Source organism: Patagioenas fasciata, chromosome Z (assembly GCF_037038585.1).
Source record: "Patagioenas fasciata isolate bPatFas1 chromosome Z, bPatFas1.hap1, whole genome shotgun sequence".
NCBI classification, from domain to species: domain Eukaryota; kingdom Metazoa; phylum Chordata; class Aves; order Columbiformes; family Columbidae; genus Patagioenas; species Patagioenas fasciata.
Window position 1 is genome coordinate 65,965,925 of NC_092560.1, and position 26,967 is coordinate 65,992,891.

At 43.9% G+C, this 26,967-nt stretch overlaps 1 protein-coding gene across 10 annotated transcripts in view; it reads left to right on the top strand.

Annotated features, from left to right (window-relative positions):
- PDZD2 (PDZ domain containing 2) overlaps positions 1-26,967 on the top strand; it is a 203,301-nt gene that overhangs the window by 158,803 nt on the left and 17,531 nt on the right. For 9 of the 10 annotated variants that reach the window (XM_071802550.1, XM_071802551.1, XM_065861791.2 and 6 more), the window contains 12 exons: positions 7,449-7,560; positions 9,507-9,655; positions 10,298-10,417; positions 13,603-13,717; positions 15,405-15,478; positions 15,627-15,852; positions 16,927-17,044; positions 19,371-19,503; positions 22,320-22,401; positions 22,943-23,046; positions 23,801-23,969; positions 25,257-26,047. In XM_071802550.1, coding sequence (XP_071658651.1) covers positions 7,449-7,560; positions 9,507-9,655; positions 10,298-10,417; positions 13,603-13,717; positions 15,405-15,478; positions 15,627-15,852; positions 16,927-17,044; positions 19,371-19,503; positions 22,320-22,401; positions 22,943-23,046; positions 23,801-23,969; positions 25,257-26,047 — 2,193 coding nt within the window. The remainder of the gene's footprint in view (positions 1-7,448; positions 7,561-9,506; positions 9,656-10,297; positions 10,418-13,602; positions 13,718-15,404; positions 15,479-15,626; positions 15,853-16,926; positions 17,045-19,370; positions 19,504-22,319; positions 22,402-22,942; positions 23,047-23,800; positions 23,970-25,256; positions 26,048-26,967) is intronic. The other variant, XM_065861792.2, reaches the window with a different exon arrangement.

The following is a 26,967-nucleotide window of genomic DNA, read 5'->3' on the forward strand; positions in this document are numbered from 1 at the left end:
TCTCCTTTGGCTGTTTGGATAACTGCCCGGTTTTGAAGGAGATGAACTGCCTTTAACAAGCTAAAAATAACCCCCTCATGGCACTGGAACAAGAGAGATGCTGTCACAGCCATGCAGTTCACATACATTAACAGAAGGATGATAAAGGCTGTAGGATTTGAAAGTTAATGTGTGTGTCGTATCATCACATCTGCAGTTTGTTTATCTGTGAAATTCTTGAGTGTGTACACAGTCCAGTCTTGGCTGGGCTTAGTTAAAACTCATTCTAGATGTGCTGGGCTTTAATAAATATGGCCTATATAACATACGAGGCTTTATATCCTTGATTCAGGTATGAAAGACACTTAGAGCTTATGTATTCCATATCTTCTCATGTACTTAGGGTGATATAAAACGTAGTTTTGGAGCTGAAATCCAAAACTGTCCACCAGCTGTGTCATGGGAACACTGCAGCTGTGCGTTGACTTTGATATTAGGGAGGTCTTGATTCATTCTCAGCAGAGTTGTTTATTTTGAGGATTGTTTATTGCTTGCTTTGTCTTTTGCTGTGAGTAAAAAGGTTGTCATTTAAAAATAAAGGCAGAATAAATTTATTGTTTGTCATGATACATAGGCTCTGGATTTGTGCTAAGCCATGAGCTGAGCATTTATCAAAGAAAATAACAGAGGAGCTGAACCCACTTTCACACAGCTTGAGTTCCATGTTTGTCTCCTCTGTTTACAAGGACTGATCTTCTGGGACCTCTCTGCAGCCCATGGAGACATCTCGTGGGCGATGACTAAACTGCATGCAAACGTGTTGTGCTTTTTGATGTTTGGGGGGTAAAGGGATGAAGCATGAAAAAGAAAACAGCAGTGATCTGTTTGTGCACCATTTCAGAAATGTATGCGATTTGATTTCCTTTAGCTTAGAAACTGTTTCTAGTGAAAATCATAATATATTGCAGAAGAAGAGTAATCTGGTCTGAAAAGGGTTGGGAACTGTTTAGCTGGGAGCATCTTACTATTTCCAAGGCATGTGTTGTCTGTGATACGTGTTTCTTGAAGAACTTAGCTGCATTAGCCATTTCCAGTATTTCTTCGTATTTTAAATGAACTTTTGAAAGTTTTGTCTCTTTAAAACATGATTACTAATTTTAGCGACTGTTTGGAAACCTGAAAATGAAATCTACTTTACTTAGCTGCAGCCCTGACGGTAAATATAACATTGCACCAGTGAGTCTTTGGAGCCAGCCCAACTGAGATCCTGCTGCATCCTCTTAGCCATGGTCAGCGCATTGGGGCTGCTGTTATCAAACACATTGAAGAAGGTTTTGAGGTGTGTCTTGTACAAAGTAAGTAGAGTGTTTTGGAAGATGAGAGCAACTCAGCTCTTCCACAGTGCATTTCCAGTCTGTTGGCTGAGGGTGCGTGGACAGGCATTGCTGCTCACTCAGTGTTGGTGAGTGCCAGGTTGTGTTTCAGTGTTTCATCTGCAGGTTTGTGTGTGACTACTCAGTAAAAAGCAATAAAAATAACTATTGGGGGTTTGTGCCTCCTGAAGCTGACAGTAGTGCCCTTTCTAGCAGCTACTGTGTTAGAGTGAAGGCTTAGGGTAGCTTTTGAGTGCAGGCATTTGGTAGAGTGATAGACCAGGCATTCTTAGAGACCACTTTAAAAGCTTTTTGTTTTGTTTATTTGGCATTTCCTCCTATTCAGAAAATAGGGCAGCTCCAGTTCTTGACTCTTTATCAGACTTCCTGATCTCTTTGCTACACATGAACTGGGAGTTTTACAACACTTTCTTTATAATTAGATAATGGAGGCCTCAGGTTCCCATCCCCTTCCCCCACACTGGAGGAAGCACAGGCTGGACCTAGTGGTACCAGGACGGGTTGTTCCCAGATGAGCTACTGGGGAAGGTGGCTGGTGCTTTGTTTCACCAGTGGTGCTAAATATACCCCAAATCTGAGCCCTCCTGGGGCTTTGCTGATGGAGCCTGCTCTCGCCGGTGTGCATAGCTGCTCTCTGCCTTGGCAGCCTCACACTTGGGGATCTAAGATTCTGGTTAAGGTACTGAGTTAGTTCTGACGTGGAGGTGATGTTCCTCCTCTTTTCCTCCATCCCTGGCTCCACTTGGATCTCTGTGTTTGTTCCACAACAGAGGGGAGCGGCAATGCAATACCCTTTGGAAGAGGGAGTCCTGTACCTTGCTGCAGAAACAATTAGATCTGGGTTTAATTTGGATTTGTGAGCCCCATGGTTCAGCTGAGGGTGCTACCTGGGCATTGAGAGGTGCTGTGTTTCAGAAGGATGCCCCAGAGTGCTGCAGCCCCTGATGCTGTGTGTCCTGGCTTGTCCAGCTCTTTCCAGCATCCCGTCAGCTTTGTGTGTGCCCTAAAACAGAGCAGTAAGCCATGGAAGACTCAGTGCTGGCCAAGATTAGAAAATCCATGTCCTCTGCATTGTTTGCAGTGTTAATTCCAATAAATTATAGTGCTGCACTTTGTAATTTATCTGGGAGTTAGGCTCAATTAAATTGAAAAAGAGCTGATTTAAAAGTGTAGGTATTTTACTTTTTATGCAAGGTAAAGGGGCCTGTGGAGCTCTCTGCCTGCCTGATACATTTAAGGCTTAATGCATGCTGTGCCCCAGAAAGCAATAAATAATCATCCAAATAACTGGGACAACCAGAATTATAATAGATCTTCAAAGAAAATCTCCAAGACATTTGGTAAGGCTAAAGCTTTTAGGATATCGGCTAGTCTTGAGGGACTAAGAAAAAGGACTTTGTGTAGAGACCAGCTAAAGCCAGGTTTACATGGGGCGATTCGCACCTTTCTCTGACGGGGCTGGTGCTGGCTGCTCTTGGAGACTCATTGGGTCCATCCTGCTGGCTGTTCTACAGACAACAGAATTTGAGTGTTCTGTGATAAATATGTTTGGGTTCATGCTGCTTAAGGAAAAACTGTCCTGGCTGTGTCAGGACCAAAGAAGATGAGGGTTATCCCATGGAGGGTTTCCGTGTGCAGGGGCACAGCCGTTCCACTTTCACATTGCTGTTTTAAAGAAGACCAATGGACTTGGTGGTGGACTCGAGGCAGTCGTGGCCCCAAGCCTGACAGTGTTCAAGAAGAGACTGGACAACACCCTCAGACACATGGTGTGAACTGTGGGGTTGTCATGCACAGGGACAGGAGTTGGACTCGATGACGCTTGTGGGTCCCTTCCAGCTCAGGACATTCTATGATTCTATGACTTGCTTTGCCAGTGCAGGTAGGGCTGAATTTGGTGTGCCATAGGACAGCTCAGCCTAATTCTCACTTGTTTCGCCCCCAAACTATCCAGTTAAACTTGTCTATGTACTGCTGGCACTCCTGAGCAGGGGAACCCATCACACTGTGCCGTGGGGAGTCAGACAGACTCACCTATGGGAAAGGCAGCAGCTTTGCAGCGCCACAACGGCAGCAGAAAAGCAGTTTTGCTTATTAAATTGTGTCATCCCCCTGCGTGCCGCCTTGTTTTTGTAGAACAGCGGCGATTGCCAAGCTGTTTGCGGTTAAACAATGCAGACTCTCATAATCCTGCTCCTCATCTTGCCTAATTAAGGGCCTGGTGATGCTGGAGCTTTGCCCAAGCGAGGGCTCCGGGGGCAGTTGTTCGTGCTGGTGCGGTGCCAGGATCGCGTGTCCCTGATAGCGGCAGTTCCTTTGCAATCAATTGAGATGTCACCATCGCTTGATCCCGCAGCTACTTAATGAACTGGCAAAATGGGCTCTATTTTTAGATCTCCCTTCAAACTACTGTGCGTGTTAAAGCTCCCCTTGTCCTTAAGGCCAGGACGGCATTGGGCAGGATTTATTGGTTTAGTTTAATAAGAGGCATACAGAACTGGAATAATAAGCTCCGTTTCCTTGAAAGTGAGGAAAATTAAAATGGCATGGTTAAATCCGGGCAACCGCCTCTAGACAGTAAAGCGATACCTTCACGTGTGGCCAGAAGGATAAGGTGGAGCTGGGTTTTTCTTCTTGTCTGAGTTACAACAGAGCCAAAGATTATAGACGAATGACTTAGGGGAGTTCTCACAAGCTTTGTGGATTGGATTTCTAAGTGCTTTCTGAATAGGATAAAGCTCTTGTTGGTTTATTAGACAGGCTCAACAACTTAAAGAATTTCTACTTCATTGCAAATGCTAGAGTGTCTTTTGCTATATGTTTATAATTAGTGTCAGGAAAGTATTTTTGCTAAAATAAGAAATAAACACAGACATAGGTAATTTAGATGTTTTTACTTCTTAGTGTAGTCTGAAGCCAAGCTGGATAAAATGTAATTTCAGGAAGCTGCTGAGAATGCCTTGAGGCTTTCCCCAGTTATGATGTTTGCACACATGTGCCTTTCTGTGGATGATACGTGGGGTTTGCTGCCTGTAGGCTTACAGCCTCCGAGATTGTGCAGCAATGAGGTGAAGGAACGGAGTGCACAGTTTTAATGTGAGTGGCAATTGTCTCCTGTTTTTCCTTTTACACTGCTGTGTTACTGCAGAACACATCTGTACTTTGCTTCTGTTGTACATTCAAAATAAATAAAAGCTAAAAAAATAAAAGCTCCAAACCAAATCCCATGTAGCAGGCACATGAGGTGTATCAAATGGATCTCCTTTGAGCCCGGGCTTGGAGTGGAAGTTGACAGTGATGATTTCAGCGTCTCTCTGTACGCGGCTGCAAATTAACTCAAGGTTTTCCCCAGTGCTCTGAGCCAAAGGAAGCAATCCAGCTTTGGACTGGGAGTTGTGTGGCCTCAACTGGTGTAACTGCCCAGGTCCATGCATGCCACAGAAACAAACCAGCTCTACAGCCCCGTACCTGAGCTGGCTTGTGCTTAGCTCCAGAAAAATCAGATTGGATCCCTGGCTGTTGGTATTTATCCACCACAGTGTTAACTCTGCTTCAGGGTACTGATTGTTTGGCACAGCTTTAAAACCACCATTTACGTGATTTTTGTGTGTTGGTGCAAATGATTTCTACCTTTCTACGAGGGACATACTTTAATTTAATAGAGAGTATTTTCACTTGTATGGTAAATTCCAGCGTAACTTTGTGTGATCCACAAAGTCCTGGCTCACTTCCAAACACTTCTGTTGTCGTCTGGGTATCCCCCACTCTCATAGGGAGAGTTGGTGATGCTTTGGTTATAGCCTAATCACTGATGGTTTGGATCGCTTGAGTGGGTTTTTGGACCTAATTTCTTACATCTTTTCTGGATTGAGTCCCTCATTAGGGTGGCCAAAGCATAGGCACCTTTTTTTTTTTTTCCAGGCCGATGTAATTGTTTTCTTCTTCAGCTGAATCTGATTACATGGAGCTGTGAGCTGCAAAGCATTTGATACTAAGGTGGTCTCCAAAGTAGTTGCTACAATGCCTGGAAAAATGAACAAGAACTACGTAGGATATGCAAACTATGTATAAACTATGTGTAGCTGTTCATGTCGAAGGGGGAGGAATAAAAACCAGTTTCCGTTCCAGCTTCCTTTTATCTGCCAGTTTTATATTTTGCTGAAGCTTTTTCTCTTTGAACTGAAATCACAAAGTCTAGACTCTATGCAAAAGATAAACTTTGGCTTTCTCGGTTTGGAGAGAAGAGGAACTGGGGGATGGGAAGCAGGTTCTGGGGAAGATTCTACCATTTTTAAGCTTGAATAGCAGACATAGAAATTATTTTAACAGTGGGAGTGGTCATTTGAGTGATTTTAAAATTTTTTTTAAACTAACTTCTGGTAGCTTATATACTAAAGAAAAGCATAATGCAACCAGTAAATGATTGTATTGGAAATTCTGTTGTCATTGCCATGAGCTGTCTGAGTAATCATGCAGAGGATGCATGGTGGGTGATGGGGTGAAAATGTGAAATAATTAGTGATTGCATGTGGATCTTGTTGAGAACCAGTGTGTCCCGGCACAGCTAGGAAAATGTGACTGTTATGGCTTGGTAGAGAATGCACCAAATGGAGGAGGAGGCCACCAGGGTCTTCCACAACACATGGGTTGAGATGTCTTTGCACGTGGGCAGCTCTGCTCACCCTGGGCTGTGTGGGAGCGGGACACTGGGTGTGTGTGGCCGTGCTGCTCTACGCTGTCACTTTGTGTTGTCACCTGCATCTGGAAACACGGTGGGTACACGGACTCCTCCTGTCTCGGCACATTTACTCAGGGTGGCGGAGTTGCGATTCCACCTGTAAACATAAGCTGAGCATTTCCAGGCTTTTAACTACTCAGCTGTATAATCTTCTGAGCTTTCTGTTTCCTGTTTTCATCCATTGTGCAACGGCATTCAACTCTGGACACTAATAATAAAATAACGCTTTATTTTAAAGCGGTTTTCTCTATAAAGATGTGTGGGAGGCTTTTTTTTTTTTTTTTTTGGTAAAATAGAAAAAATATGCCAATGCATTACACAAGATCTCTTAAACTGGTGAATATGTGCACATGCACATGTGGGGGTGTGTGTATCCATGTGTGTGGATTTCACAGCTCATGGGGCGCCCATCATTTGGCTGTCTTGCAGAAGACGTTCTGTTCCTATGCACAGCTGAGCAGCTTGGTGGCTCATGTCATCTTCCCAGGAGCTGATAGATCTGCCCTGGGGGTTGAGATCTAAATGGGCCTGAGGGGAAGAGGGGGCACACTGCTATTGATCAGCTGCAAGCGCTCCACACGGTGGCTCCTGTTGCCATGTCTTGCAGGCCTGTTGGGGACACGAAGCCAGGGGGTTGCAGCACAGAGTGCCGAGATAACAGCTGCCCCGTGACTTCTCCCAAGTGACAGGACCAGGGGAAATGGCCTCCAGTTGCCGCAGGGGAGGTTTAGATTGAATATTATGAAAACTTTCTTCCTGAAAGGGCTGTCAAACATTGGAATGGCTGCCCAGGGAAGTAGTGGAGTCAACATCCCTGGAGAGGTTGAACAGACACGGAGAGGAGATTCTTTGGAACGTGGGTTAGTGGTGAATTTGGCACTGTGGGGTTAACCGTTGGACTCTATGATCTTAAAGTTCTTTTCCAACCAAAAATGATTCTATGATTCTGTGATTCTATGTCTCTGAACATACTGCTAAGCTGAACAAACTGCAATAAGAGCTATGTTAAAAATTTGTTAAAATGCGTGTGGAAGCACCTGAATGAGATGCTATGGATGTGGGAGACACTCTGGGGGCATTAGTGTGGCATGCTGCAGAGAATCTTTGACTGTACTGAGCTGTAGGAGTACTCATCGCTAAGATCTGCCGTAATGTTGAAAGGTACTGCTGAAAATGACTTACAGAAATGTGTGCTGGCTTAAAACAGTGATGTGCTCTGGAAAAAAAAGAGGATGCGCAATGGAATCTTTGTCCCTTAGTAACACTGAGAGGAATTCCATCAGCTTCTCTGGTTTACAAACAAGTAAGCTTTTATTTTTTAAATAACTCTTTTTTAGGGGGTGGAAACTGAGAAGTCTCAAGATTCACCTTGTGCAGAAGTGTCCAAAGGAAACAACCAGAGTCCAGCTCTTGGAAGTGGCATACTGAAATACAGAAGTCGATCCCAAGGTAAAATTGGGTAGATAAAAGATAACAATACTTGAATTTTTATGTTGTGTATTTGTTTTAGCTTTCTGAAAGTGAGATAGTTTTCATTTCCTTTGGAGAGCATATTAGTTTAATTTGGAAGGAAAATCCAAGCTGTAAGACTTGAACTACTGTGTGGACAGAAAGATGAAGCAACATTTTGGAAGCTTCTCTCTTTTTGTTTTCTTGTTCTTTCTTTTTTCTCTCACTCTTCTTTAACACATGCATTCCCTATATATTTCAGTGTGCTCTAACACTGAGGTGGGGATCATCTTGCAATGTTCTGTTGCCAAAATACTCATCGTGAATACTCTGCAAATTTTCTGTTGCTTTTTCCCCAAGTCCTAAGTGTAACCTGTCTGCAGAGCACAAACACATTCTCTTCTCTGATGCTCTCCAAATCTCCTTCCCTCCTGTATTCACCTTAATTTTCATTTACTCAGAAATTTTTAGGGTGCTCCAGGGAGCTGCTCTGCCTGTAGGCCCTGTGGCTGTGTGCTGGTGGCTCACTGGGGATCCAGCTCTGGTGAGGGCTGATGCCCTTGGGCTGTGGGTGAGGCTGGAGCATCCCCAGGCCTGGGATGCAGCACAGGAACGGAAGCTGCATTCAGAGATGGGCAGAAAACACAGAAATGTACCTGTTCTCCTAGAAGAATGGAGGCAGAGGTGGCAGGAAAGGATTAGTTGTAGGTGCCAAGAGGGTTCGGAAGCGAAAGGAGTGCCAGGATGCTGGGTCCTGACAAGGTACCTATCCTGGCTGTGTGCAGCAGCAGTGGCCTGTGTGCCCGGCAAAGGGGAGCTTCAAAACCGGAGATAATTTCACACCCCAACGCAGGGAACGGGTTTAAATCGCACTCTGGGCAGGGGGTACAAGTTCCAACTATGGATGTGGCAGCAGAACTGCTTTAATGCTGAGTGAAAACAAGGGGCTCCGTCCCTCCCTGGCGCTGGCAGCGATGCTCGCACAGCCTCCAGGCAAGGAGGAGGTGGCGGATAATAGGTTTGTGGGTCTCCTGGGCAAATTTGCATTGGATCTACCTCAGCCCATGGCTTGAGAGCTCCATCCTCAGAGAAAGGATGGGGCAGTGGAGATGAAGGGAAAGCAGAGCTGCCCCTTTCTGTGGCAACTCTAACTTAACTTAGTTTAATCTTAAAACCATGTCATGAAATCCAGCTTGCACGAATATGGCCTGGCTACGTCTTGGCTTTCATCTGTAAAATAGGAGTTAATTGCCCTTCCCTGCGTGGTGGGGAAATAGCAAGGATAAATCTGCGGGAGCTGCTGTGACTGAGGGTCCTGTGGAGACCTCAGAGGAAATGAGAATTGGAGGATCCCCGTTGCGAGGAGCAGGGTACTCTGCGCTACTTACAGGATGTCCTTCAAGACAAATAATTCTGTTTCTTACATGAACTCTGCACTCTTCTCCTGCTTAAGACTACTAGGATCGTTCCCAGAAGGAAAGAAAACAGCGTTTATTTGGCACATTTTTCCTTTTTCCATTCCAGAAAAAATTCCCTCAAAGTGACATGACACCTCCAGAAATGAATGCTGCTACAGTGTCAGGTCTTTTAAATAAATGAAGCTTGAGAGCTTAGTGCACTGGCAAGTGTCATTGGGTGAGAACAGCTGAATTTCTTTTCTGTCCCTGAGCTACCGGCTCAATTATCTTCCCCTTTTCCCTACTACCATGAGCGACAGCACTGGGGAGTTCAGCATCACTAAAAGATCATAGAACACCTGTGACAGCAAGAAAAGTTTTTAGTTGAGGATGATCAAAACTACTTTCTGACTGCCAGGTTGGTAACTGTGAAGCTTTTTTAAGGCACTCTTTAAGTGGGGATTTACAGGAGGCAATTATTGCGTGCTGGCGAGAGGATAAAGCAGCTCTGAGATGTTTGTGGGATGTTGTTTCTGTGGTTTTGCCCAGGTGCTGCATCCCGCTTGGAGTCTGTGGGAGAAGATGATGAGCTGACTGTGGAAAATGGTGAATCAAGTTACGAAATAGCAGTGAAATATTCCCGGGGTGGACGAAAGCACTCTCTGCCCCAGCAGCTGGAGTCGGCGGGAGCCAGACAGGTGGGTGGAAAGGCAGGACTGGCTCTGAGCACCTGGCTGTGCTCAGTCCTTCAAGATCTGCTTGGAGCTCGTAGAGATGAGAGTACTGAAACAAGGCCACGTAGGTACATCATGGGGACTGAAATCAGCCCTGCACACCGAAATGGGAATGTTTGGCCACCTGTGGAGAACTTGTTTTACTCTGAGGATGGTGTGGGGGCTATTTCTTGCTGTGGCCAGGAGGCTGATCTTATGAGTTGCAGTTCTAGAGATGTGAGGACTTCAACAAAAAAATCTTGCTTATCTTAATTTTAATGACTTGATGATGTAGGCTTTTATATTTGCGTGTTGTCTTTTGTTTTGGTTTGGTTTTTAAGCATATAAGGACTTCAGTATTTCATGAGGTTACCCTTAATCTTTTTTAATTTAAATTGTGATGGGTGCATTACAAAATGATCGTACTGTGCAAAATGCAGGAAAGTTACTGTGGCAAGATTCACTTTGACTGTAATGAGCTAGTATTTCATCCCTTGCACATTCTTTTGAATGTATGTGTAAGATCTGCCTCCCTCTGCCCAAACACACGTGATTTTGCTGGTATGAGACCTCAGTGCCTGTGCCAAGCAATTAGAGCAACTTCCCTTCTTTGCTGATGTTTGTTAGGACTACCATATCGTGAAGAAATCTACTCGTTCCTTCAGCGCTGCCCAGGTGGAATCTCCATGGAGACTGACCCAGCCATCCATCATTTCCAACATCGTCCTGATGAAAGGACAAGGCAAGGTGAGGATTTCTGCGTGAGGCTGCACTCACACTTATAGCAAGAGCTGGTGTTCAAGAGTTGTCTCCCACACCCAGGACTTCCAGCACCTCTAGAGTTAGCCAATAATAACAATAATGATAAACAAATCACATTTTCAGAGGTAAATGCCAAAGTTATACCTGCAAAATATGGGGAAAGTGATATTCATGTCACACACTTGGTGCAGAGTGGCTTTCATTCTGATTTGATGCACCTGGTCATTACTAAGATATCAAATATTAATAACAGATCGATAAATACGTATCTTATGCAAAGTTGGTGCAGTTACAGAAGAGTACCTGTTTGCCCTCATATTTATGGACAAGCATGTTTTATCTCTGTGGAATCTGGATACATTTAAAAAAAAATCACTGCAAATTAAGCATTAAACCCAAAGAAAAATTCCTGGTTCATTGCTTATCTGAGAGCACTCAATTCTCTGGGTCATAGAGTCCTCTTTTTCTCCCTCCAGTAATATGTTTGCATTTGCATGATAGCAGCTGAGTGAATACTGAGGGAAAATAGACAAGCATTAACCTATGTGTCTATTGTTTTCCCTAATCCAATGCACAATAGGATTGGAGCTGTCATTTACATATGCTAAAAATATACATGCCTTCTTCTGAAATACTCTTTAAATTCATCAGGTGTATATGTTTTGGACTAAAAAGACTTGTTTTGACTTTCAAGCTCAAATAGAAAACAAATTCCTTGTTGTGCTTTAGGTTTAGCAAAGAGTTAGAAGTAGTGACTTCTCTGGATAGATTGACTCACGGTTGCTATAACTTGCTTTGTTTTGTGAGCTTCAAGTCTCTCATGACATTTCCAAGTGAATATTTTGTTATCCACTTGCTTATTTTTTGGACCTAATTTTTCTCATAAGAATTAGCATATTTCTCCCCATGGGATAAGCTGCCCTCTCCTGCCTTTCTGCAGTTTGCTCTGAGGCATCACAAAGCAGTTGGGAGCATGCAGACTCTAGTTATCATGAATCACCTCAAACAGCTGCTCCTTTAGGTGCCTTCCACCCACTTTTTGAGTGATTACCTCTGTTAGGAATTGCACTGTGTATAGTTTGTACAGTAGCATTTCCTTTATTATCTCTATGCAGACCTGGGACTTGAAAAGTATTTCCACAAGGGAACTGTGTGCACTTGGTTCTTCATGTGTAGGTAAATCGGCAAGGGCTGGTTTTCTGCTTTGATGTGGCAGTGCTTCTCCAGGAAGGTGAGCTAGTGTGGGAACCACAGTGCTTTGAAGCCATATTGCTCACAGCCCACCCCACAAACCTGTGGGAAGAACTGTTGAGTCCATGCAGGATGCCAGGAGCTTTGCGTTTTCCATAGCTTGTTTGCTAATCCAGAGGGACCTGAACAAGCTCAAGAAGTGGGTCCATGTGAGCTTCCTGAGGTTCAACAAGGCCAAGTGCAAGTCCTGCACCTGGATCAGGGCAACCCCTGGTATCAATACAGATTGGGGGATGAAGGCACTGAGAGCAGCCCTGCTGAGAAGGACTTGGGGGTGCTGGTGGATGAAATATTGGACATGAGCCAGCAATGTGCACTCACAGTCCAGAAGGCCAATTGTATCTTGGGCTGCATCAAAAGCAGCGTGTCCAGCAGGTCGAGGGAGGCGACTCTGCCCCTCTGCTCTGCTCTGGTGAGACCCCACCTGGAGTCCTGTGTCCAGCTCTGGAGCCCTCAGCACAGGAAAGACATGGACCTGTTGGAGAGGGGCCAGAGGAGCCACAGAAATGATCAGAGGGCTGGAACAGCTCTGCTGTGAGGACAGGCTGAGAGAGCTGGGGTTGTTCAGCCTGGAGAAGACAAGACTCCAGGGAGACCTTACTACGACCTTTCAGTACTTAAAGGGGGCTTATAAGAAAGATGTAGACAGACTTTTTAGCAGGGCCTGTTGTGGTAGGACAATGAGTAATAGTTTTAAACTGAAAGAGGGTAGATTCAGGCTAGGCTTGAGGAAGAAATTTTTTACAATGAGGATGATAAAATACTGGCCCAGGTTGCCCAGAGAGGTGGTCGATGCCCCATCCCTGGAGACATCCCAGGCCTGTTCTGTGATTCTGTGAATCTAGTTGCCCAATAAAGAATTATTTTATGTTGCACATGGACACTGGGATGCTCTCTTTCTAGAGATCAGTAATGTCTTACCAAATTAGTAGAAGCTCATAAGAACAGTAATGGGTTTCATATTCACAGAGTAAAACAGAGGAGCGGGTTGTTGTGTTGGGTTGTAAACACAGTGTTAGTGCTTGCCCTGGCAGCTTTCCTCAGCTGGAGAGCTGTGCCCGAGGCGCTAATAATAACCCTATCTTCTGGTCACTGAAGCACATCAGTTTTCCAATTCCCTTGTTCACCTGGTTGGTGACTTTCCTCTTTATTCTGTAAAATACGTGTACAGCAGTGACAAGAGCAGAAATATGGTGTGGAAGGGATCAAGAAAGTGATTTGACTGGGAAATGGCTCAGCAGGAGGGGGAGAGGTTTGTTCTGCTGTGCTCATCCATCCCCTGATCAGCTTCACAAGACAGTCCTGCAGCCAGCCGGGGCAGCACAGGGGCAAGAGCTAACAGATGGAGCCCTAGGGAATGTATTGATCTAGATTTATTTAAATACAACATGGTACATCTCTCCAGAATGATTAAAAATGTACATGTGCATGGCAGCCCCCCACGCCAGCCCCCTTCCAGCTGCATTCCTGACATTACAGCACTGACCTTATGTCATCTTCTTGAGCTTTTCTTTTTCCTGAGGAAATGCAGGATCTGTGACAGCAGAGAAAACTACCGTTACTCTTGGATACAGGGTAGGAATCCAGTGTCAATTTAAAAGCAATGTGTTACAGTTTTTAAATGGTAAAAGGATAAGAAAAAGCCATTGACATGGGGCTTAAAACAAATGAGTCTTGCAATAGCAGTTTTGCCTTTTAGCTTAGGATGCCTGCTGCTATTTTTTCAATTGATAAGTCTGTTAATATTGGAGTGAAAGTAAGTCAGGAAATACAAGCCGAGGGTACAATGGCAGTGCAATTCAGCAGCAGCTGTTCTATTTGCATCTCTCCTGTGTCTTGTACATTATCGACATCCTTTGTCACACAGGTGATAATCAAGTAAGGTGTCAGCTGAGCATCCTCTCCTCCCTTTTCTGTAGGGTCTTGGATTCAGCATCGTGGGAGGTCAGGATTCTGCTCGTGGACGCATGGGGATTTTTGTGAAGACTATATTCCCAAATGGAGCGGCGGCTGCTGATGGAAGGCTTAAAGAAGGTATGGTAGAGAGAATCCAGCTGCATATAAAGGACCACAGTGAGGTATTATTTCAGACCAGCAAAAAAACGCAAGTAAAGCTTTATTTAGGCACCCGGCCATCAGCAAGAGGTAGTGCAGGATGTGACACAACCTGTTTGTCCATTCTGGGGAAGACCATTCCTAGCAGTTAATTTGATTCCATTTTATATTGAGAAGGGGAAACTACAGCATAAGGGAGGGGTTTTTTCTCTTTCTCTTCAGTGGACTTTCTTTGCCCAAACTGTAAGGTGCAATTCTTCACTGGGAAAGGGTCATTGATAGCAGTGAAACGAATCTGTCCAGCTAACATGTGGCTTAAAGATGCTGTTCCAAGAAGGGGTTATACAGAGGGACATGCTTGGGAGAGGCTGTTTTGGGCCCATGTGCTCTCTGAGACTCTTGATACGATTTTGACATGAATCAACAAGTAAGAGTCCTAACCAGAAAAAGATAAGGGCAAGGATGGGATTGGCAGTAAGATCACCCAGATGGTTAGAGAAGTAGATACATCCTGATTTTAGTACTGGTTTTCCAGTCTTGATCTCTGAGCTGGATATCTAGCCTGCTCTGTTTGTGTCTGCACCCTGGTCCCTGTGTCTTGTTGAAAGCGCAAAGTGACCACATGTGAAGATGGGTGGTTTACAACCCTTCTGCAGGGGCTGGGTTACTTCTCAACCGTAGAAAGCTGCTCCTGTGTTACTTGTCTCAAGCTGCTCCTGTGTTACTTCTCTCCTTCTCATATCATCATTCTCCTCCCTACATTTCATCACACTTGTTGTATTTGAGGCTGCTTTTGGTGCCAACTCTCACACTTACTGCCAGAGGGAAGCTCGCATCCCTGCAGCATAGGTTGGGAAGCCAGTGAGTAGCAGCAGTCCCAGAAGCCCGGTGAGCCTTTGCAGGCTATTCAGAGCTTGCATGCCCTTTTTTTTTTTTTTAAACTCAAGCAAGGAAAGGAGAGGAGGGGTAGACTTGACTGATAGCATCACCCCATCGAATTCTGCACATGTGCAAGTAAGATTGAAGAAAGTGAGTCTGGATCTTGCTTACATGCCCTTCTTTAACAAAATGAAGATATATCAACACAGGTGGGTAAGGTAGATAGCACACATGGGTGTAAGCAGTAAGACCAAGAGCCCAGCAGCAGGTAGAAATGGGACAGGATGTGTTCTTTGGGGTGGGAAGGGCAGGTGGACTACTCGCCCGCCTACAGGCATTTAGTAAGAGGACACATGTGCTTTCTGCAGCAAGGCCAGTTTTCTCTAAACCGGCTTTGGACTGATGTGCTGTAGTGTTTCACTTACATTCTTGTTTCTTCTGTTGATACACACAAAAGAAAGGGAGTTATGTAGTCCTTTTGAACTTTATATTGTGAGCAGCTCTTTTCAGACGAGTTAAAATCTATAGTGTTTGTGTCCTATTCGTTAGCAGGAGAATGCCAAGCTAAGCGTATCTGCTGAAGAATGATCTTTACTCTGCTCATTCCTCACTATTAACTTGTAAAGGCATTAAGAGACGTGAAAATACACTGAGAATAGTAAAAGGCTTTTTACTGAGCAGTTAATTGGAATCTTTATAGTAGTGGGTCAGCTTAGGTATAGGAGGGTTTTTTGCATTTCCATAGTCTGTATATTGCTGACTTCATTTTTTTGTATCTAATTACCAGGGGACGAAATCCTAGAAGTTAATGGAGAGTCTCTGCAAGGGCTGACCCATCAGGAGGCCATTCAGAGGTTTAAGGTAACACAGATGTACCAGAGCAGAGATTGATGCCGTTTAGCACCCTGGGCTTTATATTGTTGTGTTGCCACAAATTACTCTATGCAGGTTTACTGGCGAATGTTAGTGTATCGCATCACCTCACTGGGGTTGTCTGGTGTCTCTCCAGCAACTCAAGAAAGGAGTGGTGACCCTGACAGTGCGGACGCGGCTGCGCAGCCCCAGCCTCACGCCCAGCGCGGCTCCCACGTTGCTGAGCCGCTCCAGCTCCCCGAGTTCCAGCGCCAGCGGTGGCACGCCGGTCACCGGCCCTGATGAGGCGGACTCTTCCGTCTCCAGCCGCAAAGGACCTGGCCCAAAGGATAGGATCGTTATGGATGTGACACTCAATAAAGGTGAGGATCCATTGAAATGAGCTTGGAGAACGAAACCCTGCTTCTTAGGGGTGTTTTTGGAAACAGGCTGGAGGCTCTAGTGTCCAGGCCTCCTACCCGTGACCATCTGATCTTGAACCACAGGATAGGGGATAAAAACATCCTCTGATGCAAAAAACAATGAAAAGTTCTCCCTTGCAGATTTTGCTGCTCCAGAGTGAGGAGACTTCCAAGTAGCAGTCAGTGTCTATGCTGATGAGAGAAGGAGGCTGTTACCAGGCAAAATGTGAGTCAGCCTCTGGGCAGCCCAAATGGCCATGCCCTTCCTGTAAAGGGTGGCTCTGGGGAAGGCAAAGACACACAGAGTGCTCAGAATTGCCCAGGTGAGCTGTTGGAACTGCTGCTTCAGGGGTGCTCTCATCAGCAATTGCACAAGATAAGCTTAGAGCATATGCTATATGTTGTGGGACAAATATCCCTGTTTTAAAGGTTTGAAATGTGCTGATTTTAAAGGTAGGATTAAAAATTTGGAGAGATGAGATAAGATGTCCAACAATTCCTACTTCAGGAATGCTGTTACCTGAAGGAAAACAGAGGTGAAAGTGAACAGAGGAGATCACTGAACCAGAGCAAATGCCTCACCTTTCTTTGTGCCTCTTTGCTGAGGGATACCATGCAAATATTTAGCAAAAGAGAGCAGTACAGTTGGCAGCATCTTCTGTGCTCAGATTTTCTGCCATAATTTTCAGTGACATCTTTGTTGGAGTGCTACCCTGACTCCTTTGTGCTGTGGAGCAGATCAGAACTTGTGTGACATGTGCAGGAGGTTCCCACGGCACACAGAAAATGTGCTGGGAGTGGAGCTGGTTCCTTTCAGTGATGGATCTCAAAAAACAGTCAGGATCAGATATTTTCAATCCTGATTTCCAGTGTTGGTCTTGGCTTCCTGACTGACTGCACCTAAGGGCAGCCCTGAAACAATACATGAGCCTTGGTCTCAAATGGGATGTGGGAAAACAAACACTTGTGTGTCCTGTGTGATTACAATCTGTGGAGAATAACAGTACTTTTCTTTGTACCTTTTGTTTTGCACAGAGCCAGGGGTTGGGCTCGGCATTGGTGCCTGTTGTCTAACACTGGAAAACAGTTCTCCCGGGATCTACATTCACAGCCTGGCCCCAGGATCAGTCGCTAAAATGGATGGCAGGTTAAGGTTAGTTAAAGCAGAAACATGCTGGAGTGCTTTCATAATAAAATTGATCGAGACTTTGTTTTCACTAATTGGTTGGTGTAGCAGGGAGGGGATTTATACCTACAAGTTCACCTCAAAGAAAACATTTAAATGAAGACTTTCCAAAGAGGTGTCAAATACGGAGGAACCATTATTCTCTGTGCTGGAAGCAGCATAATCATATGGGGTTTTTGTAATTCTCTATACAGAACACTGAGCCTAATAGCACCCTTTGAGAAAGGGGGGCAGCAAGAAGTGCAGCCTCGTGTCTTTTTATCAGAGCTGCAGCCAGAGACCCCAGATTGGGAGGGAATTTGCAGAGCTCTGCTCAAAGCTCAGTCACCTGAAACTCTCTTAAAAAGAGCTGGGGGAGATGTTCTTGCAGCTGACTGTGCCCGTGGGTGTAGCAGCGCTTTTCTACCCTTAGTGTCTGTCTGGCAGGATCGCTGCTGGCTGACCTGCCCGTCTAGTTTACTCTGTCATGGAGTTTGGATGTCGTTAAGGAACCATGAGAGACAACCAATGATTCCGAGGGTTCCCCTGTGCTTTACATTGGATTAAGTGACAGGAAGTTATTTGCTGGTCCTCTCCTAGAGGCCTCGTTTTTAAAAACCGCTGGAGGAAATCTTCCGCCTTTCTGTGTTCCTGCATAAATGCTGGCGGGTGCTCCAAGCATCACTCAGGAGGGGAAACTGCGCTGAAGGCCTGGGACTGTGTGACCCACACCAGTCGTGTGGGCACTGGTACAGAGAGGCTGAGAAATGCCTTGCTTTGACATGGAAAGAGAGTGCCTTCTGTTTCCGTGCCCACCAGGAAAACTGTGATAGAGCAGTTTGATTTTTTGGAATAAAGGAAGAAGATAATTTTATGTTGGCAGCCCTATCAAAACCCTTTGAAGTTCCTACTGTACAGAAATGTCTATAGGAGACAGTATTTAATGCTAAGTTGATTTTTTGTAAGCGTCTTCGGAAAAGATTGCAGTGTTGTTTGCGTCTGTATGCAACAGCTGTATTTTTTATTAGGCTTCAATGATTGATTATATCCAGGCGTGCTTCCCAGATTTCTAACTTGCTTCTGTGAGACTTTGCTTCTGTTGTCCCGTCAGCAGTTTATGGCTCCATAAGCCAAAACTTGTAGGATGGTTTTGATTTTTGGAAAACTTTGATAATCGAATACTGGCTTTGCTATACCAGAATGGGATTGAATCCAGCTCCTCTGTATCTGAGCTCCCTCTCTCAATCATGCACCTATCTAAGTGACTTCATTTGTTTTGTTTCTAATAGCTGTGTAAATCTAAAGGATGGGCAGAGCAGCAACATGATTACACAACTGATAGGTCACCTGTTGCTTTCTTGCGCCTGTACCAGAAGTACAGGTTACTGAGGGCTGCCACGTGTAATTGCCATTTTGCCTTTGGCATGTGGAGTCACAGTGGAAACTCATTTCCTTTGTCACAGGTAGCCCAAATTAGCAGTAGTAGATTGTTTGAGAGTGTCTGCTTAAACCAAATGCTTTAGAAATTATGGAGATTGCTTTAATGGTATCCCTAATTGATGATCATTTCTTTAGAATAGTTCCGGATGTCCAAGCACAATGAGTAAGAGTTATGAAACTGGGAAAATAAAACTAAATAATCTATGCTTTCCTCTCAGAAGAGTTGTTTTTCTGTTGCGTGGGGTTTTTTTTGTTTTGTTTTGGGTTGGGTTTGTTTTTTGTTTGGTTTCATTTGATTTGTTTGTTTTGGAGGTTTTTTTTGCTTTATTTGGGGGATTTTTGGTTGTTTGTGCTTTTTTTTGTTTGGTTGGTTTTTTTCCTTTTAGATCGTTCTGATGCTTATTTGAAAAAAATACAGGCTTATCAGGCTAATGTTTTTTCCTGGGGTCATTTCATAAACTCATATCCAAATCATTGATTTCTTATCAGTGTCTGTGTTAAGAAATTCAATGTGATGGGAAGGAACAACCCATCTGAATCTAATTTTTCCTCTTCTGTGCTCAACAAATATCTGAGTGCAAAACTGAAAGTGAAATTTGCTTTCAGCCTAGTCCAAATGCAGCCAGTTTTCTCTGTTGGTTTAATAGGGTTTGTGGCACTGATGATAAGTACAAAGGGGATCGCTTGACCTACCTCCCAAAGTAAACAGGACTTAAAACATTCACATCACTGGGAGCACGTGCATGACTGGCTTTTTCACAAGTCAGATCTTTTGCAGACGCTTACATCCTTGAAAAAGCTTGACCATCAGTCAAAAGCACAGATGTTTTTGTGAAAAGCAGAAGTGACTGACTGGCTCTATGTCTCCCTGCAGTCGAGGTGACCAGATCCTGGAGGCAGATTCAGTGAGTCTGCGTCATGCAGCATTAAGTGAAGCCTATGCCATCCTGAGTGAATGCGGTCCAGGTCCTGTTAGTCTCATCATTAGCCGGCATCCTAACCCAAAGGTGAGGAGTAAATTTGTTAGTGTATCTGGGTCATTTTCACTTGGCACTGCAATTTGAGTCTTGCTGTCGGGAAGGCAGCAAATGGAGAATATTGGATTTTTCTCTCTCCAGCCTGTGTTGTGCAGGAAGTCAGGGTTGTAATGATGTCTTCCAGTTTTGTAAGCTGTACCTATGCTGGACTGTCCCTGCTGCTTTGCACTTAGTCAGCCACCGATTTTTTCTGGAACAACTTGAGTGGAGTGTTTCCACCTTTCTTGGTACTTAGACCAAGTGACAACGCAAATATGACACAAGTCCTCTTCCTTCTTAAAGTTATTTTGCAGTTAGTTTGTCTTGGAGTAGAATATACATATCAACAGATTGAACTAATCAGGTGTAATAAAGTAGTAGGAATACTGTTTAAAAGAAACCCTAAAATCTGTCCAAAGATCAAAGTTTTCCTTCAGGAATTAAAGCATCAGAATCTGGAATGTACTGCCACTGTGAAATCTGTGCAAGGGCAATTTGGAAATCAAGCTGTGTTTACAAAGTGAGTATTTTCAAGCAATTTTAAGAAATTGATGATAGAAGATAAAAGCCTTTTAACCAAGCGATAGGGAATAACAGCTTCTTTTATTTCAATATTTCAAAGAATTTCAGGAGTGTACAAACCCTTCCTGTTTAAACAGGAATGAAGCTGTAAAAATATTAGTGTGAGTGGGACCAGAGAGCTCTGACTTTTGAACTCATAATAACAAATGGGGGCCCTAATAAATGCATATCCAGGAGAACTCAGGTTTCTTATTTTAAAATGAATTGCATATTTTCTGCTAAATCAAATATACAAACAATAGACAAAGAAGTCTACCGTCTCATTGCTGTGAGGCCGTGGGCTGCTAAAAAGAAAGAGGCTATGGTTCTGTTAGTTAAAGGTAAGCATGGAGGTGGTAAGAATTGGGCTTATAGCCTAGGATAACAGTATTTCTAGGGAGTCTGTATGCTGTGCTGAACCAACAGGATGGTTCAATTTGATTTCATTATTAAGGCGTATAGACTTATTGGAGAGTCGGTAAGTAGCAGGAAATAAAAACTCCATGGAGCAAAGCCTGTCCTCTCTCCTCCATTCTGGCCGCGGTGGTGGCTTGGAAGCCAGTAAGTGACCTAACCAAGTATCTGCTGAGAAGATGAACTGAGTTAAGCTAATTGCTTGCTATTGCTCAGTAACAGAGGGAAACTATTAAGTGGCTACTATTACAGTTTTCCATAAGTGATATTTAAAATGACAACAAACCGTTTGCCAAGAAATGCTAAGGAAAGCTAAAAGTTGAGCTGGCGAGACCCTAAAGCATTTCCCCCTCCAGGCAGTATTGAGTCCACAATCCCTCATAGTTGGATCTTTGAAGGAGTGTCCATATGGGGACTCATATTTATCATTATGTCACTGTTACCCTTTTTCTGACAGCCCTGGGAGATCTACTGGACTGTGTGGCGTATTTTATTAGGTCTTAATAATACCCCAGACTTCAGATCATAGTTAGGAAATAGCTTGTCCCTCTACATTTTGCTCTGCGTGAGTGGTATAGGATGCCAAAATTCAACACTGGCAGAGCTTGCAGAAGTGTGGATTTTTGGTTAGATTTAAACAAGTACTGCAGTCTACCCAGCACCTGGTTTTACTCCTGGGACACCTTGTACCCAAGTTTGTGTAAAGGTCCTGGAACATACTCTCAGGATCTTGGTCTGTGTCCTGGAGGAACTCCCTGTTCCCCAGGAGCCTGGAGACCTTCTGTTTGCTGTAAGTTCATGCCACAGGCTGAAAACAGAGATGTATTTCTGCAAAGGTGCATGTTGGTTTAGACAGTTTTATACTTAATGTCTCATTTTATGACACAAAAGCTCCACAGTACGTTTGGTTGCTGAATATGTTCACTTCAGTGTTTTCATGTACTTCCAAGAGAAATACCACAATATTTTCTTTCTTCTTGTTATTCTGAGTGAATGTGGCATTTAAACTATGTTTAAACTGCTGAGTTTGCTTAGGAAACTTTCAAATCTGCATGGTTCAGAAAGATTTGAGTTTCTAGTCTCTATTTATGCTGAATTTTAATTCATGTAAAGCGATGTCCATAGAAATTATTTTTGACAAAACTAACTGCTTTTGCTTTTTAAACATATGACTTGCAGATAAGTTGTTCCTGTTATAAAAGTATATGGTGTTTTCCAGTAATAAGAATTAAGTGCATGGCAGTAATTCAGGACAAAACTAGCAAATATTGTAAGCCAGTATTTATTCTTGAACCAGAGAAACATTAATTACCAATTACCAACTTAGATTTTCTTTTTAAAGCCAGGAGAAGAGAAATGAAAATTAAAAAGACAGCTGACATCTTGGGAAGTCAAGTATTCACCCAGTAGATTAAGCGTAGAATATCTTCTGTTGCTGATGTATGCTTGTACAAAGCAGTCTTTGTTTATATAAGGTGATATTTTCTCGATAAATCAATGTACAGCACTTAATTGAGTTAAAATTGTGCTGTAATGGCTTCATTTAGTTTCCTTACGCCTGGTGCTGTTTTATTTGTTTGCTCAATGTGGCACTTCGATGTGGTCTTCATGAAGTCAGCAGGTTTCTGCCGCCTGGCTGCTTCAGGAGAGTGACAGGGAGAGAATCTGAATCAGGGGGACAGACTTAGGAGCTCCCAACTAGGTCGACTTTAGTGCATCTTTAAAAACAGTAGCATATCTGAAATGAATCACGTATTTGTAGTGGTAAGCGGTCAGACTTCTAACTTCATTATATCTACCCTGTTTGAGCTCCATCTTCCACCTCACTTCAGGTTTCTGAGCAGGAGATGGATGAAGCGATTGCACGTACTACCCACCGAGAGAGTAAGGACGCCAGCTGCTCTCACGTCACAGGTAGCAGCATGTTTTCTCCTAACGTGTCCTTTTCCAGATGGAGGAGGGCTTAAGGACATGCTCTTGGGCTCTGGACATCAGTATTCTGAGGGTACCCAAAACAGCAGAACAGTTTGGGGCATGTAGTCGCTCTGTCCACTGCAGAAATTTTAGCAAAAACACCCAGTTCACACGGATCAACTCTGTAGCTCATGTTAGAAGCACAGAATCATATAATGTCTTGACTTGGAAGGGACCTACAAGGATCATTGAGTCCAACTCCTGTCCTTGCACAGGACAAGTCCACAGTTGACGCCATGTGTCTGAGAGCGTTGTCCGGTCTCTTCTTGAACACTGTCAGGCTGGGGGCTGTGACACCTCCCTGGGGATCCTGTTCCTTGCTTTGATTCTCTAGGCTGCCGTGATCTGAAAGCAGGGTTACCAAGAGGCGGTTGCTCATCCTCTCTTCAGGATGAATGAGAAGATCAGTGTCCCAGTAGGGAAAGGACAGGAGAAATCAGCAACTTTAATTTTTGGCTTCTAACTAAGCTGTGTTTAACAGGAGCTGTACAAAAAGCCCCATCTCCTAATGCGAAGGCCAAGCAAGGAGAGACCTCATCTCCCCTCAGCTGGACTATGAAACGCTTTCTGGAGCCAGCAAGCCGGGTAAAAGGATTTAGATGCAATAAATACAGCGTGCGCTTCAAATTCAACCCTTACTGAAGCTCGTAGTTGATCAAGGAGATCCAAACCACACCTTGATGCTCCTTCCCTGTCACATGGGCTCCATAAAAGAGTTGGTTCCTTACGCCACACGTTTAATTCATGAACAGCAGCAAGCTCCTGTTCATCTGTGTGGCTGCAGCCTTTGGGAGCCATTTGCAGAGCATGGCAGAGAAAACCGTATGCTCCCACCTCTTGCCAGCTCAAAGGCACCCCTGCTCTGTGGGACACGGAGATGGAATTAGCAGGAGGGACCTGAGCCTGAGCGCAGAAGGCTGAGCACTTGATCTCTCTGTATAGTCATTGTGGTGGAAAACTCTCTGATTTTCTTGGAAAAGCCAAAGCAGCCATACAAACTGTGTCCAGAGTTACTAACCATTCCCTCTCTCAGTGCGGAGGGTGTATAAAGTGAATAGTTTCATCCCTTGTTTCTATGTTGAACCACATCTGCAAAGCAGTGGGATTTGGAATCCTTTTTTATACGTTATACTGACTAAAAATGTATTGATGTGGAGCATTTTCAGCCATGCAATTTTGACAGTTTGGCTCTCAATATGCTGAAAAGTCCTCTGTTTTAATAATTAGCTTTAATCTTCTGTTATTGACACTGCAATCTGAGTGGAGTTCATGGTGCTTGCATGCAGACAGGGGCTTTAAGCATCGATGATGGCCGGTCACCAGGCTCACTTCTTTTCAGCAGGGATCTGTCAGCTCCGAGGCAGAGCTCTCCCAGTACTTCTCTCACGACAGCATGACCCAGCTCCCCTTCTCTGACACTGTAACCAGCTCAAGCGACGAAGAGCAACTTCGTCAGAGGAACAGAAACAGTTTGTTGGATGATGGCTCTCTTCTTCCTGGCAACCTGAGTAAGCAGCGGAAATGTGTCTGGTCATTTGGCTAATGGGGGCAGAGTGAGCACTGGTTTGTTTTACAGGAGAGTTTATGGTGCTGCCTGGTAAGAAATGCCTGGTTGCGTGCTGCAAGCCCATGCTGATCAGATGAAATTCTGGAAAATGGCTTTACAACATTGCTCGTAAATGCCCGTTTCCATGGTGTTCTGTCCAAATTGCTGCTCTGATTAGGTGAAAATGACTTTATTTGATTGGTTTGGGTGAAACTAGATTGACAGCACTGCAGGTTTTTTTCTCAAATGACGGATGATCATCTGATTGATTACATTTAAATGAAAGTGTTCATAGCAACCTCAAATAGACAGTTTCAAAATGTCACATATAGCAGTGTAAAAACAATCAAATGGTAAATTTGACATAGATATTTTGCATATGTATCTTTCTCCCCACAGTAATTGAATGAAAGAATCTTACGTTGCCTTACTGACATGCAGCTGATCTTGAATTCAAAGGATATTACATTGTTTCTACCTTCCCTGTACTTCTCAAGTAATGTCTTTAATGTCTTTGTCTACAGCTGATTTTTCTCTGGAAATTCATTATTTAATGCTGAAAAGCATTTTTACATTAAAAACAAACAAAAAAACCCTCAACAAACAAAACAAAAGACAAACAATCCCCCCCCCCATAAAACAAACAACCAAAACCAAAACAAAACACCCTAAAAAAAGAACCAACAAACAAAAAACAACAAAAAAACCCACAACAGCAAACCAAAAAAACTTTCTACAAAATAAGATGCAATTCTTTTTAATAAGGACATGGGAAGGGTTCTCAGTTTTATTACTCTTTAATTTGAAACTGATTGTTGCATGCTTGTGTCTCTGTTCAGGAAAGCATTTCTCAGTCACTGTGAATTGATGCAGGCAGTCCTGAACATAGATTTATGCAAGATGTGAAAGAAATTCTGTTGTTTCAAGTAAAATGCACATGTGAATTTGCATCTCTTTCTTCTTTGGGTTATAGTCATAATTTGAAAGTAAGCTGAAAATAGAACCAGATGTGCCATGAACAGATTTCAGGAATTACCCATAAGTTGTGGCGCTATCTGCCATCCCTCTTGCCGTTTACTGTAATTAGGGGAGGGACATGAAAAACCTGCTTTTTGCTTTGTGAGGAGAGCTTAAGCTTCCTCTGCAGAGCCACATGTCCTCTACTGCAGTCAGATGCATGGTATTAAAAATCACCCATAAATGAAATTAAATATATATATATTTCTTTTTTTCTTCCCCCCGCCGCCAGCTACTAGAGAAGCAGGAATGGCAAAAGCAAATGGTCTGGCTTCTCCAGCCAGTGGGAGGTCGTCTAGCCCTCACAACAAGCATGTTGAGTCTGTGCGACCTGGTATCCTCAGCGACAGCCCCAAATCTACCCGTAGCCCCTTTCATCGACAGAGGAGAGTTGTTTTCTATGATGGTGACGTTAGTGATGATGATGAAAGTTCCCACTCACAAAGAAGCCAGAGAGCCAAGAGCCAGGAGGATACTGGCATTGTTGTTTCAACCTCATCTGTAGAAATTGATGATGAGAGCCAGGACAGTGAGTCACCTAGATATAGTGGCACGGAGACATCTTCCCCTGTCTTCACTAACTCTGTGGAGTCTGCAGACAGCACGCTGGGGCAAAGTGACTCTCCTTTCTTCCCCATCATAGCATTCGATTACTCAAGTGTGCCTGAAGTTCGTCTTGGCAGCCTGAGTCTGAGGGAGCTCCGGGAAGCACAACTCGAATCTAAGAGGTCGCCAAAACTTGAGCACAGAGCAGTCACGCGAGTGAAAAGCATGATGAGCACTGAGTGTCGAAGCCTTCAGAGACAGAGGACAGAGGAGCATGGCTCTTACAACAAGCCTGTTGCGAGGACACTCCCTCACAGCAAGAAGTGTGAAGCACCCGACCAGGCTGGGCAGAGCCAGGGTGAAATAGTCACTCTCGTTCGCAATGAGCATGAGTCTTTCGGCCTGGATTTGGAAATCCAGGCGATGCCCTTAAAGGTTGTTGTCACGGGGCTGCGGCCAGGTGGACCAGCAGAAATGGTAATATTCTCATTTGAGTTGCTTTATTGTGACTTGCTATCACTTTGCAGGGATTAGTAGTAGTATTAAGCAAGTGATCTGTTGAGAGTAAGTGCAAAGGAGATGTTTGTCCCTGCTTGACGAAACGTCTCATCCCATATTGTTCTGAAGCTGCTGTTAAATGTTTCTCATTCAGAAGTGCACTCTTGGCTGATTCAGAACTAAGAAAGTCAAGAAGCAGATTCACTGAGATGAACTGATACCGTTTTGAGGGAATACTGTTCTTTTGTTTCCTTTCTTTTTACCAGAGGCAAAGACAAAATAAGTAAATCTTGGTACTAAAAATACTTGTTCTTTTATACGCACATATTCCAGTGTTATACAAATCTAGTACCAAGAGGCCTTAGATGTTGGCCACGTCTGCCGAGCACCACGGTGGTACCAGTAGCGCATTGCTCTTCTGCACCTACTAGTGTGGATGCTTGCTTTATGCTGGGTGTGAAATTGCTGACCTAGATGCAAAGGTGAAGAAGGAGGAGGGAGGATACTCTGGTGTACAAAGCTGGATGTAGCGTTTTTAATCTAGTTCGTATTGACTAGGGTAAAAGGGGATATGTCATATCAGTTTGAATTGGTCTACAAGAGATGGGGATTTTGGTTCTGTTCCTCCCTTTTTCTATGACCTATTGTGCAGCATTTAGAAACATACTTAGGCTTTTACCTTAAGAGCTCAGTCTCTGCCCAATTCAGTTATTTAGGAGAATTCCATTGGTCCAATGGGAGGTTGTGACTGGGAATATAATTCCTACATGAAATGATAAAAATGATGGAGTGTTCCAGTCCTGAAGAAGCTAGGGCTGATTCATCCTAGTTCATTTAAATGAAGAGGACCATGTCCTCCATTCTGATACTGATCTCTCAGAGAACCCAGCAGCTCTTTT